Source organism: Chiroxiphia lanceolata, chromosome 11 (assembly GCF_009829145.1).
Source record: "Chiroxiphia lanceolata isolate bChiLan1 chromosome 11, bChiLan1.pri, whole genome shotgun sequence".
In the NCBI taxonomy this organism is placed as follows: domain Eukaryota; kingdom Metazoa; phylum Chordata; class Aves; order Passeriformes; family Pipridae; genus Chiroxiphia; species Chiroxiphia lanceolata.
This window is the reverse complement of record NC_045647.1, coordinates 2,151,399-2,166,506: the sequence shown is the minus strand read 5'-3', so window position 1 is coordinate 2,166,506 and position 15,108 is coordinate 2,151,399. Positions and strand designations below refer to the sequence as shown.

Here is a 15,108-nt window from a genome sequence, read left to right as displayed (position 1 = left end):
TTCAAAAAATGAGTGGCTGTGGTGCCCTGTGATGTGGTTTAGTGGACCTGGTGGTGTTTGGTCAAAGGTTGGACTTGATGGTCTTGGAGGTCTTTTCCAACCTTGATGATTCTTCTCTTCCAGCTGATTTATGAGCACCTATAGGATAACTTCTCCAATTAGACAGAACTTTGAATTTATTTTATCTTACTGAGACTGCTGTTTGTTTTTTACTGCCAGAGCCTTGAAACCAACATCTTGGCATGTCTCTTGGCACTGCAGAGTCAACCAAAACACCCCAGTGCCCCCCACCCCAGGGGTCTCCAGACTGTGTCTGCTCCCTCCCCACCTCCTCTGGTGGCAGCTAATGCATCCTGAGGGAGGGGCCGAGCCTCTGCTGTGCTCTCCCAACAGATGGACCCCCATCTTCTCCCGAGGAGCCAGACCTAACACTCACAGATTAAATAGCTTTCCCTGCTGTGATAACTTGACTCAATTTGGCCTTAAACTCCTCAGCAGGATTTGCCATTTAACCTGCAAATTCCCAGAGATGGTGCTACCTGCAGGAATGCTGGTTTAAAACAAACCCTCTGGAGAGTGGCTGAGTGGCTGTGTGGTAGTTGTTGCCTTTCTCATCAGCACTGGTGTTTGTCTCATGCTGTTGATTTTGAAATGGGCACCAAAGAGGAAAATCAAGTTTGAATCGGTGCCGGTTTTCACTCGTCCCATTGTTTTGCCCCCTGTTGTTACAAAAACTGCCTGAAAGTGATGTCTGTGAAACAGGAGCTGTTAGAGAAATGGGATCTGCTTTTTAGGGGGTTTTAGCATTTTTCACACTGCGGGACCCCATGCTGGGGGGACTCCTGGTGTCCTTCCCTCTGCTCTGCCTTGACAGGCTCCTCTGAAATCGCGGCTTGTCCAACCCGTGGCAATTCTCTGTAAAGGAGTTTCATTTGACTCTGTAACAGGTCGATGCTAATGCTATGAATGTTTTCTGCAGTTGGCCAAAATGATATTGAGATGTCCAGGGGGCTGAGGTACCAACTTTTAGAACACAAATGAGATCCCAGCAGAGAGGGGAATAATGGAGCTGAAGGGAGGTGCCCTCCAAGGATGCTGGAGCAGGAGTGAAGCATCACCATGCTGCCCCTGCAGAATTTAGTAAAAGGGGCCCATGAATCTGCCTGAAATCATTTAATTTTCTACAGAAATTAATTTTCTTAACGTGGCCCAATTTCCCCTACATACCCCACATTCTCTTTTTTTTTTTTCCCATTGAATTCTTTTGGAGCCTCTGCACATCCAGGCCAGAGTGAGGTTTTGTCGTGTTGCCCAGGAGTGGCTTTGTGGCAGCAACATGGAATCTGCAAATAAACATATTTTGGAGCTTGAATGTGCAGTTCTACTCACTGCGAGTCCTCGTGTTCCCATGCTTCCCCCATTCCACTGGAGTGTGCCAGCCATCCCTGTTTCCTCCATAAGCAGTCAGGGTACAGCCTGTTTGTGGTGTCCCCAGTTTTGCAACAATATGTTAAAATATTCTAGGCCATCAGATGAGATTGGGGCTAATTATGACAAATTTGGCTCAAGAGTGCATGCCTGGTAAATTCCTAATTTCCTCTCCAATGCCTTTTAAGGAGAAATGCCCATTTATATCAATAAATTATATTTATTTTGCTGGTCTTTGGCAAAATCAGCCCCTCCAGCTGCTTGGCTCCCCAGGACTGGGCTTGGTGTGAACTTAACAAGGGACTAAGCACATTTATTTGCATTTTTCCACATGAACCCACTTCCCAGTGTTTCTCCTTTGCTGAAATCCTACCTCAGCCATGCTCAGTGCACTCAGCAGTGTCAGAGAACCAGCTCCCAACCTCTGCTCCTTCACCACGGTCTCCAATGGGTGGAAAACTAGGCTAAGCCTCTTAAGTTCCTCTTTTTCTATTTCTTTTCCTGTTTTTTTTTTTTTTTTTGATGAATAGGGGACTATGCAGCAGAGGATAGATCTATAGCCTATTTTACTTTCATCTGGGATAGAAAGACCCTTAACTCAGAAGTGTAGGATTACACCTGGCCTTGTTCCCCCCAGGGTTATAAATAAACTGAATGTATTATTACTTAAAGCAGTGGCAGGGAATTTGTAAATAATCAGCGCCCCTTGTCCCAAAGCTGGTAATCTTGGGAGACTGCAATGTTATTTAGGGAGTGTATTTTGGTTTAGATCATGCAGGAATAGCTCTGGAGAGGGCAGGGATTGTTGCATGGGGAGGTGTCACAGGGCTAGGAGAGCTGCCACCAGAGAACTGAGAACCACAGGTCAGTCACAACCCCACAGTTTCTCTTCTAGTTTGTAAATTTAAGGACCAGCAAAGCACAGGCTTGGCATTTTTTTCCCCATCTCCCTCTGTATTTATTCATTTTGCTTTAATATGTCAAATAAAGTATATTCGGAATATTTTATTTTTGTATCTAAGGGCTGCATTTTAAAGAATTAAATGCAGATGGAGGTGGGGTTTTTTTAAATGAACATTCAAACACCTTGTAAAAACTCAGAGTAGCACAAGCATCTGAAGAGCTGTAAGCAAGTGTTTTCATGGCATATCCTCATCGATTTTCCTGGTCTTCTGTGTCCAGTGGATAGAGAACAGGACAAGAAATCAGGAGGTCTGTGTTATTTGCTCAGTTATTAGGATGCTTCTTGCAACACCTCCCTTTTGGCCTCTAAATCTCCTGGTCTGTCAAATGAAATAATGCTGTTTCCCTAGTTGAGGAAATAATTATTATCCTTAGGATGATCATTAGTGATTCCATATCAATGCAAATCAGTATTGTCTCTAAATTTATGGAAAACAGCAGTTACAGGACCCCTGATGAAATTCAGCTTAAACCCAAAAGCCGGAGGTGGACTCTCTAAGACAGTTTCTGTTCCTGTTGATGGGATGCAAGGCCAGTGCAGAACAGCTTTATTCTCGTGGCTGCTTTTCCTTTTTCTTTTTTTTTCGTTTTTTCTTTCCTGTTTTTCTTGTGGAAAGCAAAAGCAGGGAGGGAGTCAGTGTTGGCACAAAGGATGGCAGAGCTTTAAATGTGTTTGTCCAAAGTTGTCCCATGTCACTTTTCCTGTCTGCAGCAAACGTGACTGACATTTCATTGTTCATCAGACATGAGAGATGAACAGAGTGACAAAATATCAACGCTCTGTGAGATGCTGCAGAGCATCATAATGTGCATTTCCAAAGGGAAGCTGAACCACCAGGCACTCTCTGAGGATCAGGTTCTCTGTGGGGTCTTTTTCATCTGGGCTTTGATCAGGTGAAGGGAAAATTTTCTTTGAAACTTGTGCCTGGGCTTGTGTCACATTGCCCAGAGAAGCTGTGGCTGCCCCTGGATCCCTGGAAGTGTCCAAGGCCAGGTTGGACAGGGCTTGGAGCAACCTGGGCTGGTGGAAGGTGTCCCTGCCCATGGCAGGGGGTGGAATGGGATGAGCTTAAAATCCCTTCCAACCCAAACAGTTTTATGATTCTATTTTACATCATTTGGGGTCTAATTTACATTCATTTCACTGCACACAGTAAGAAGGTGCAGCAGAGCATGAGCCAGTGGGGAAGCTGTGAGGCATCTGCAATGTTAATGCTCAGACACGACACGAGAGAGCTCTGCAGCATCTCCTGGGCCAGCAGAACTTCTGCTCTCTGGCTATTGCAAAGTCATCTGTGCTGGAAGAAAGTGTGTGAATAACACTGTTTGGTTTTTTTTTCTAGGAGAATATAAAAAACTTCTGAGAGTGAAATAACCCCATTCGAGTCAACCCAAGGGGAAACGTCTGCCCAGATTTTGTAGATTAAAGTAATAAAATTTTCAGAGTCCTCAGCATTTTGTCTCAGGCAGAGGAGCAGCTTCAAAACAAATGTTTGAAATATTTCCTGTAGGAAAAAAAAAAAAAGGCAGAGAGGCAACTTTTATGAAATGGGACATTAAGCCAGGGCGGATTTTTCTCTTTTTTTCTTTTTTTTCTTTTTTTCTTTTTTTTTTTTTTTTAATTTAGTAACATCCCAGAGAAGAGTGGTTTTGATTTGGGAAGAGGACAGTGGGTGCCCTTGCAGGTATTGATTAGAGCTCCTGTTTCTTGTATGATTGGTGGCATGGAAGGAAGGCAAAAAAGCACTGGGAGTGGCTTGTTGCCTGTTTGGAAGCAAGGATCAGATCCCAGTGAGGTGCTGAGCACGTGGTGTGGCAGAAGGAGCTGTCCTGGTGAGCACAAGCAGCTCCTGGTTGGTGTGGAGGAGGAAGGAGAAGGCTGTCCAAGCACAGAACAAGGATCTGTGACACCCATGGCTGTCTGTTGGACAGTGGAATTAGTAATACTCGAGGAAAACCATCTTTGGGATGCAAGGTGAAAGCCTGAGGAGGAATTTTAGCCATCTGGATAAACAAACTACTCTGTCTTTTATAGATGGGGTTAGAAAAGACCTGGGAAGAATAAAACTGTCCCAGCATGAGAGCCCAGATGGAAACATCCAGGTCCAGGATGGTACCTAGGTCAGAGATGTGAGTGGTAAAGATGCACGGGCATTGCCTTGTTTAATCCCCACAGTAATAAAGCCCAAGGAAAGATGTTTTCCAACAGGGAGGCAGAGTGGGGGAATGGCAAGGTATTTACCTCTAAACTCATTTCCCCCCCCTTTTTTTTCCCCTCAGTGAAGTAGAAATCCCGGTGAAATTTCTGTTCTAAAGGTCAAATTAGAAAGCTTTCATCCCCAGACTTGTAAACTATTTCTCAAATCAGTGACTCTCGAAATATTCATTAGAACAGCAGCTCTTAAACTAAATTCTATTAAGCTCTGTATCAGAGGGGGTTTATTCCACCCAGCCCTCTGTGTAGTCCTGGACACAACAGCAAGGACATGGGCTGGAGAACTTAATCTCTGTGTGTTGATGAGAGGGATGACACAACCCCCTGCTTTTAAAAAAGCCAGATTTTATAGAGACAGTGTTTAGAGGTGTTGGAGCCATAAATATCAGGAGGCAAATCTGGTTGAGTGTTGCTGTTGTGGGTGCCAGGCATCAGTTTAAGAGCTTTCAGCCTTCCTCCCGTGGGCAGGCCATGATTTCTTCAAACCAGTGCCTTCTAATGTCTGGAATTGATTGAGATGCCCTGGAATCCCCTCTTCAAGACTTGTTTTATGGGCCAAATTAGCCCAGTTTATAGTCTAGAGCCACTGAAGCTGTATATTCCGTGGGCAGCAATGCAAATGTCTCCTCTCCATCTGGTTATGTGTTTTGTCCAGGATATGAAAGCGTGGTCTGTTATGTGTGGAGAGTTATGCAAATGTGATGAAAACAATTTGGAAGAGGACATACAAACTGTCTCTGAGTAGAAGGTTCTTTATTCAGTCTGACCCAGGACGATTTGACCAATCCTTCTGTCAGCTTTTTCATTCCTGGCCTAAGCAGATTCCCTTGAATAAGTCAGGTGGTCTTTAATAAAAAGAATAATTGTCTTCAATTTAAGGGACTGGATATGACCTTAAACATCACTCTGAATTTTAGATTGCTGGGATATTTTAAAATTATAGCAGGGGTAGGAGAAGGCAAAACCCATTATGATCTGTAAATCTCTTTTAATTCATGCTTGAAAATTGGCTTTAGGTGTCTTGGCTGTGTGTGGGTACCAAAGGGGTTTGGGCATTTCACATATACAAAAAGCTAATTATACCTTACCTAGGTCATTATTTCCTATTGTATGGGGTGCTTTAAACTTCATTTGTGTGATAAAAGTGGAGGTTTGTCCACTACAGAATACCCAAATTGCCAGGCTTGCCAGTAAGTCCCTTAGCTTTCTGATTTGCCAATTCTTAGATGATCAGACTCAATTTTAACCATTCAGTTTTCTTGTATCCAAAGTACAGCCAAGTCTCAAGGGTGAGATACCGACCACAACACCCCATAAAATATAAACAGGCTAAAAGAACTGAAGTGCTGATCCAAGGATTTGTAAACCATCAACTGAAGTGTGAGTATCCCGACCAAAGCCTTATTTTTAGTACAGTAAGAATGGCACAGTATCCAGTTACTGCTAATTCCCAATAACTCCACACTTGGATGCACAGGGTGTCACCTACCCTTTCCCTTCCTGTGCTGCTCCTGGACCTGAACTGTGTGGTTCCTTTATCAAGGTTCATTGAGTATCTCATTCTGTAGGAATAATGATCCATGGGAAGATACAGATGGACACAGGGCTTATGCTTTGGAGGCTCCTTGCTATTAACATCGACTCAGTGGAGTGATAGCACTGATGTGTTATCAAATTTGCTTTACAGGAGTCTCTAGAGAGAGACTTTTTAAGTAAAACATAGTGTAAAAGCCACTAACATTTTCATTTCTCTAAGCCTGAATATTAGTCATGTTCTTATTTGGAAATTAAAATTCAGTGATGTATAAAGAAGTGATTGATGTGTGTTTGTTGGAATGTAATAGAAGGAGAAATAGTTTCCTATGAGTTAAACAAGAATAATAGGTGAGAATAACATTGACACTGCTTTTCTAATTGTTAGGAAAAAACCCTTTAAATGGAATGACAAAGGGCTCACTGTGGTGTGTGAGTTTTTGACAGGGTGTCATTCAAGGCAGTACAGCAGTGCTGTTTCTGCATGATACAGTCACAGAAATTGGCTTTCTAAAGGACATGCAGACACCTGTCACCACCAATTTGGATCATTTACTCCTCATCTAATTTTCTATCATATTTTTTGGTGGCTTTTGATAGTTCTCTTGCAGAGAGGGGCCTCTCCTAATTTCAGAACCAGCATAATCACGAAGCCTTTTGGGTTATAAAAATACACAGGGCTGAAAAAAAAAATAAAAGCAAACCATGGAAACCCCTCCTTTGGCAAACAAAAGGCAGCAAAACAGAGCTCAGCTTTCAGCAAAAACAGGGATCTCTGTCAAATTCCCAATGCCTTGAGACTCACAGCCTCCCGAGGGAAGGCTCCGTGTTCCAGCTGGGTTTCCAGGGAACTCCAAGTTCAGTAGCTCTGTTATTTCAGTGTTGTAGCAAATCATGGGGACCAAGTGGGCTCGTGTCACTGCTCTGCCTGGGTACATGTCCTGCCACTGGAACAAGCAGTGGAGCCATGAGTGAGAAGGGATGTAAACACAAAAAGCAGAGGGCAAATATTCCAGTGCCCCCAGCAGTGGCAGGGTGAGCTGATACCATCGTTTGCTTGCTCGTCCTTTGATGCCATCTGTGAAATATTTCTTAAAAACTTCCATTTCCAGGACTTACCAGTGGTCACTTAGAAAAAGAATTATCAAATTTCATGAAGTGCACACCCAACTAGGTCCTAATAAAGGATAAAAGGCCGCAGCTCTTTTGTTTTGCTTGTTAATTGGATCTTCTTTGCTATGAAAATTGCAAGCAAAACTTGGGGAAATTTTTCATTACTCTAGACAAAGCTGCATAATTGTTACTGTGAAAAGCCATATGGTTTTGATTAAAGTTTCCAAATGCCATTTACTAGACAAACTACCCAGTCTTGAGGGCCTTTGGATCGTTTCAGATTGCTTAAGCTTTTATTAAACCCCGCTTGAGGTTTGGGAAGGAGGTCATTTAAAACAATCCCCTCCCCAAAGTGAAAAGCTGGTGGGTTGACAGCTGCTGCTGGCACCTCCTGGGCTTTGCAGTGGTTTTGGGGAATAAGCATCTGTGTCAGACTGGCATCACTCACTGGTACCTGCACAAGTTGTATCATAAACATTAAACTAGAGTTTTAACAGAAGCTGCAGAAAAAAATCTCATAATGCCAGAAAAAACATTCAAGTCCCTATTAAGGGCTGGGTGTTGGGGTGTGTATTGCACTCCAGTGCATTTTGGCACCAGATGTCAGGTTTTAGTGCAAATATTAGCTAATTAAGCCTCTTTTGAGAGACACAGCTGAAGTGCTTGTCCTTAGAGATGTGCAAACTTTGTCAGCGAGAACTGAAGTGACTTTCCCAAAGTCACTCAGCTGCTTTTAAACTCATCCAGCTTAAATTAAATATTACACACAACTTCATACTTATGTGGGTGTGTTCAGCTCGAGTTAGAATTGATACTGTGGGGAAGTTGTTTAAAAGGCATCTTCACCCAGTCCTTAAATAAGGTGTGAGTAACTGTTACTCACAGTAACCCGTGTTCCTGTTACACCTCCCTGTTGTATTCTCCTCTTTGCACTGACATCATTACTAGTCATGTCCTTGTGTGATGCTGGAGCAACTGGAGCTTATACAATATTTTTCCATGTTCAGTGGAGTCATTGCTTTAGCTTTTCGTGCTCCCAATAAGCTTTGGCAGGACATTGACCTCTGGAATTGTGACTGTTAATATTTTCTTCCTCAGCACTCCTCTTAACCTGGTGGTTTGGGAGTCTGTTTGTTGAGGGTTTTTTATTGGAAAATACGAACAAAAAAAAAGTCATATTAATTCAGGGTCTTTGGGCTTGGGGACAAAGCAGAGTGGAACTTAATACTGTCATTAGGGCAGACACACCAGTCACACTGTCATTCAGTCGTTCAGTGCTGAGCATTAGTTTTTGTTCTTTTGCTGTTCCATTGATTTTTAATGTCAAAAGTACTGAGAATAATTTCTTACCTGCTCCTGGGGAGGGGTGCAGAGGCACTAGACAGCTGTTTCCCTTGGAGGAAGATAACAAACACAGGGAATGAAGAATTAGAGTGGTGTTTCTGCATTACAGCCTCGTGGGGGGCGGTTGTCAGCGAGCGGGTTTAACTTTTGTTCTGGTGTCCCCTGGCACAAAATTTCAGGGCAATATTCTGCACCCATTTGAGCACAATTCTGTAGGAAAGGCTTTTCTGTGCTTTGCACAGCATGGGAAAGCAGAGGAGAACCTCTCCAACCCACCCATCGCTAATCCATACACTTCATAACCATTCCACACTGACATTGTTCCTGATTTCCTGGCAAAGACTGCAAGGTGGTGTCTAAGTGAAGCTTCTTGCTAATGAAATCTTAATGACATTGGGTTCAGTTCCAGTTATTATTTAGGTGTTGAGAAAATAAATCTGTGGGTTTCAGGGTACACCAGCACAATCAGCCTAATGGCTTTTGATGAGGCATCAGCCTTTCTTATAATTATCTTAATCTTGTTTCACTCAGATTTGAAGCACATCCAGGAGGCTTTTCAGAACTGACAGGGACTCCCAAAGCTTGGTGGTTTGCACTGTGAGCAGTGGTGGTGGATTCTCTCCTTTATTTGCTGCCTCCAGTTGATTTTGACCATTCTTCCAGCATTTCCTAGTTGTTCATCCAAGCAGAGATTCTTTTCCTGGTAGCAATGCTTTTCTTGTCTGTATTGATGTAAAAAAATGTTTCCTAATACCATGTTTATTCCTCCAGGCATTATTTTGGCTTTAGGCTATTCCTCCTCCTGCTGCTGTTCTCAGAGAGGATGGAATCCAGTCTTGTGTCTGTATGCAGTCAAAATATATTAAAATCTATGGACTGGCAGGTGGTCAGAGAAATGCTTTAGTGGTTCCTGTAAACTGCAAAAAAAAAAAAAAATCCTGTCAGACTGATAGAATTTAGGAATGAAAAATTATATCTCTCTATTTTCATTAGTAATGAGTTTCCTTCAGTTTTCCTTCTGTCCTAGGCCAAAAACAGACAGAAGGACAAAGAAAATCACAAAGCAAAGTTAGAGATTCAGGCTGTGACTTGAGACTGGGAAACTCCAGGGTTTGCACTGGTTTCTTTTAACAAATAAGTCATTGAGTGTAGAAGGCTTTGTAAATCTGCCCAATATTTATCCACTAAAATGCAAATTAAAATGCTGAAATAATATAATAATGATGTACCATACAGTGTAAGGGTCTGGCAGAACTGTACTGGAAATCTCATGGTGACTGGGGCAAATTGTTACTCAATATTTCCATTGTACTCTCCCTTTTATCTGGGTTTTATTCTAAATTTGACTTTAGCAGGAAAGGTCCATAAAGGTTTCTTTCCTAAACAGGGAAATGAAGCAGTGACAACTTCTGATTTTATTTTTTTTTTCTTTAATATGTTTGAAGAAAACCTTTTTAAGAGGGGATAAAAATCAAAGCTTAATTTTTCATCCTTGTAAACTTTTAATGATGTTCCTACCAGTTCCTGCTGATAAATATTTATCACCTCTGTGTTTTCTCTGGTTCCCAACTGCACTGCCAAGAGGTTTGTAATCGCCAAACCAGGGCTCAGCTACACTGAAGACAAGAAAAAAAATGAAAATTGAAATGCAGGGGACTGTTAAAGATCAAAGGCTGCCAAAGTGATTCCGTGTCTTGGTGCTCACAGAGAGTCACCTCCTCACTTGAGAGCAGTTTCCTTGGATTCAACATGCAGGGAGAGGAGAGGGAGTTGTATTTTTGCAGTTGGTGGGCCCTGAGGAGAGAAAAAGAGAGAGGTGGAAGGAGGAATTTAATTAAGGAGCTGTGTGGGTAACATGGAGCTGTTAGAAGAGACTTCCTTATGGGAGAGGAAGGGTCTCCACACATGGGTTGTGAGGGCATCAGTAACAAGGCTCCTCAAGGCAAACAGGCTGGGTTATGAGGTAATTGGTTATTTAAGGCAGTAATTGTTCATGAGTTGACAGAACAAAGCTCTGCCAGCGTTCCAGGTGCTGCAGGTTTCTCTAGGTGTGTCTTCTGCTGTGGGTAAATCACCACCTTTTCCCCCTTGCCAGCCTGGGGAGGCATTTGCTGATCCTTTCGCTGCTTCTGATGCTCCACCCTGGTCCCACCAGCCCCCCCTCCACGCCGACGTTTGCTTTGTTCCCACGTCGTGCAGCAGAATCCTGGTGAAGCTTTTGTGCTTCTCACGAGGAGAAACCATGAATGGCCCTCTGACTGAGTTCTTTCTCTCTTGGCAGACCTGGAGAACTTCAAGACCAGGACGAGGAGCACGGTGTCTGTGCGCCAGGGCCAGGGCATGGTGCTGCTGTGCGGGCCCCCACCCCACTCGGGAGGTAAAACACTTTTCTTCTCATTGATGTGAGGGGTATTTGCAAACTTCTGCTCTAGATTGTTTTGTGTTCTCCAGATTCTCGGTGCATTTATTCATGTGTTATTTCAACTTTTGCTGCGCTTAAAATCTTAAGACAGTTTGCCCTCCTTGGAGGGGTTTCAGAGCCATGGGGATGTGGCACTTGGGGACACGGTTTAGTGGTAGGTTTGGCAGTGCTGGGTTAATGGTTGGACTTAGTGATCTCAAAGGTCTAAATGATTCCATGATTCTGTGTAGCAAGTACTTGGTTCTGTTCGCTTCAAAGAATGTGCTATAAATGTTTGGAAAATTCAGAACAATTCTTTCAGTTTAGCACAAATTTATTTTAAATGTGCCAGTCAGGTGTTTGTGGCTGATGTCCTGATCATGTGTGTTGCACTGTTACATTTATAGAGGAAAAATGGGTTGGAGAGGGAGTCATTCCATCACCAGTTCCTGCTGGATACCACATCAGGCAAGGCCAGTGTGTGCCCGACAGGCACCGTGTGTTGTGCCAGCAACCACCACGATCAACACCCAGCCCTTGCAGCTGCCTCTTTCATCAGGGCGGTTGTTTGTTCCATCAAAACAAGTGGTCATCATTCCACGGATCCATGTCCCTTTTAAAGAAATTTGCCATCCTGCTTTGAAATCTGTCTGTCCTCATCAGCTGGACGGAGTTTGCCCGGTGGACCGTTTGCTGTTAGGCTGAGCTTATTGCTCAGATAGGAGCAGACAGGGGCTTAAGGAGCTGCTTTGCTCACATCTGACCAGCTGACAGACCTACTCATGGATCTGGTTCAGCTGGGGCCCTTTCCCAGTGAGCAGAACTAACCCCACTGGCTCCTGGGGACATCCATGGCCGTGTGGTGCTGCCTCCCATTTCTCCACAGACAAGGAGGCTCCTGTGTCCCAGAGGGACACAGGGATGTCACAGACACCCCAGAGACGAGGCAGGATTTGTGCACATTTGTCTTTGTCTCTGCAGTTGCTGAGAGGTTTGTGATTTGCCCTGAGAAATCTTTGCAGCGTGAGCACCTTGTGTGGAGATGTGGCTGGTGATGGTGTGAGCAGTGAGGAGGAAATTGTTGATCAGGTGATTCAGGAGAAAGTTTTGGGCTGGGTTTATTTACTGGTGACATCAAATGAATTCCAGAAAGGTGCTGGCATTATTTCCACTTTGGGTTCAGTGTGTGGGAAAGCATCTCTCACTGACCAGGAGGTGAGAGCATTTCTGGTGCCCAGAGAGGCAGAAAACTCGAGGGTAATTATTTCCCTCAATCAAGAGATGACTTCCCACATGACCACCATCCATGACCTGGTCTATTGCAGCTAGAAAATTATCTCTAATTGTAACCAGATCCACGATTATTCTAAACTGATACTATTGCAGTTTTGTAACTGAGCTGGGCTGGAGTTGTGCCAGTTGTTGTTTTCTGGTTCACATAGGAAGTATTTAATGGAAACTCAAACCAGGTCCAGTTAATTCAAACCAAGACCCTTGCTCTGTGGGAATTTATCTGCTCTGTGGCAATATTTTCTTTTACTTTGCCTTCCTGCTAAGGTTAGAAATGAGCATGAGTTTTAAAAGTCACAGCTGCAGAGTTAATTCTTTTAATGGTGTTTCCATCAGCCAGCTGCTCATCTGCCGGTGTAACCGGAGCTCTTGGGTCTGCACAGTCACTGCACAATTACCACAACCCTCCCCTGCTCTCTCTGGGCTCAGGGAGGTTCATCAGAGAGTATCAGGTGTCCCTGGAAGCAGCTGCTCATCGGAAAACCGCCGTGTTCCATGGGCAGCTCCATCCCCAGGGGCCCCGGCAGTGTTTGCAAAGCAGAGCTGTAGAGATCAGCTCCTTGCAGTCCCCTGGTATAACATTGCAAGTGTTTCATGTTGTAGTGCAACAGGAAAAAACGTTCAGCTCGGCAGTGAAAAACAATCCCTCTCATTGAGAGGGCGAGTTAAGACAGAGAAAATGCAATTACTTATTTTAGAACTTGATTAGGGCAGCAACCTGACTTCATCATCCTTGCAAAAAGGGCCTGAAGATGCTAACGACCAATACTGAAGCATGGAACTGTCTGGGGGAAAAAAACCCCACTTTTATATTATTATTGTTATTTTTTGACTTTAGTTTCATGTGTACATTGAAAATGAAATCTTAAAAAATATTTTAAGAAGCAAAATGAGAGAATTGCTCATTTGTGTGAGAATTGCTGTTGCTTCACTGATGAGAGTGTTCACTCAAATAGTAGAAGCCTGGATAAAACCTCCTGGCCAGTTGCTGAGCACAAAGCTGAGGACATTCTTTTGGCTGTCAGAGACACACCTTGAGAATTTCTGTGTGATGGGAAACACTTCCAAAGTGTCTGAGGAGGGCCAGTGTCTCTTCCATTTTTAGGTGGGTCAAATGACAATGCTTAGAGCCCCCCTGAAGAAATTTGGTCAAAAAAAGGTAGTAAATGAGAAGGGAATAACTTCCTCTCATCCCTTGGTTGTCTTGGTCTTAAAAATTGTGGATTTTATTAAAAAGATGCTACATCCAGACCTTGAACCTTTCAACTGTAGTTCACCATAAGACTTTGCTGCTTGGAAATACCCATTTCTCAAGAGCTGGCAGCTAAAAGTGAGGTTATGTTGGCCTACCTACATTAGCTGTTGAGGATTTCTTTGTATTTTTTCTTCTTAATGATGCCAGATAAAGAGCTTCCTACTGTTCAAATGTTACAAGAAATTCATCCTGAGAATGAGTCCAAATGATGAACAGGTATTTCCAGCATCAACAAACAGGCTGTGTGTGGCTTGCACAGAACAGTTTGGGCATCTCCGTGTATTGTCCTAATTTTTAGTTTAATATGAGTTGGAGATTCAGCATCTGAATCTCTGCTTCCCTCCCAGTCCCCCAAGTTAGAAGTTTCAGTTCTTTTCCTTTCCTTTTTTTTTTTGCCTTTGTTTCACTAAAGGACTTGGAGAAACCTACCTGGGCTGGTACCCTTTTTCTGAGATAATTAGCCTGCTTGTAAAGGGTGTTCCCTCATTATTTCCACTGTTTCTTTAATCAAAAGCCTAATGATGGTCGTGTGTCAACCATTCTGCCTGTAAAGCTCAACAGAAGAAATAATTTGAGAGTAAACATTGCTCTGGGCAAGTGGAATTGGGGCCTGTGTAACAGCACGATGAGCAGCTGTAGGTATTTAAGTGGACATGAAAAAACAGGCAAAAATCCTAAATTATGAGTGTAGCTAAAATTTGGCTTTGGTTTTGATGCAGAACACCAGGGGCTGCTTCCAGAGCCACTGGCCACTTCCACAGCATTAACTGGGCAGTCCCCAGTAACTGAGCCACAGTAATGGTTTTGGGCCTGGAAGAACATCAGAAAGTTTCCATGACTTTTTTATTGAGATTCATTAAGGAATCTCAACGTGTCTTAGAATTTGGATCCCATAAAACAATGCTCTGCTGCTTTATATTTTCAAAGCCCTGCTGGATCAGCCATAGAGTCCCAGAATGGGTTGGGTTGGGAGGGACTTAAACCTCATCCAGTCCCACTCCCTGCCCTGGGCAGGGACACCTTCCACTAGCTCAGGCTGATCCAAGCCCCGTCCAACCTGGCCTTGGACACTTCCAGGGATCCAGGGGCAGCCACAGCTTCTCTGGGAACCTGTGCCAGGGCCTCCCCACCCTCCCAGGGAAGAATTCCTTCCCAATATCCCATCTAACCCTGCCCTCTGGCAGTACTCCAGGTGGGGTGTCACAGGAGCAGAGTAGAGGGGATGAATCCCCTCCTTTGACCATCTGGAAGAGCAAATCAACCTGAGGGGCATTATGAGCCAAAAACCAAAAAGAAACCACAACCAAAACAGCCTTTGGTTTTTCCTAAGTGTTCCGTTCTGTTGTATTTTTAAGTCATTTAGATTAATTTAGAAACCGCTGACCATTTCAAACGCAAAATAATGTTCAAGTTCAGCTGTTGGTGAAAATGTTTTCCTTCTGAGAGGAGCTTTGCAGGGGAAGCAGTTTACCTTTTCTTGTTTGCTCTTTTCAGTATTGTTGATCAACTTTGGCAAGATACATTTCCTGCTGAGATAAACTTGATTGAAACAAACAAACAAAAAGC

At 43.5% G+C, this 15,108-nt stretch overlaps 1 protein-coding gene across 4 annotated transcripts in view; it reads left to right on the top strand.

Annotated features, from left to right (window-relative positions):
* LOC116792315 (contactin-4) overlaps positions 1-15,108 on the top strand; it is a 283,807-nt gene that overhangs the window by 183,153 nt on the left and 85,546 nt on the right. For all 4 annotated transcript variants that reach the window (XM_032699177.1, XM_032699180.1, XM_032699179.1 and 1 more), the window contains one exon: positions 10,878-10,973. In XM_032699177.1, the coding sequence (XP_032555068.1) occupies positions 10,878-10,973 (96 nt within the window). The remainder of the gene's footprint in view (positions 1-10,877; positions 10,974-15,108) is intronic.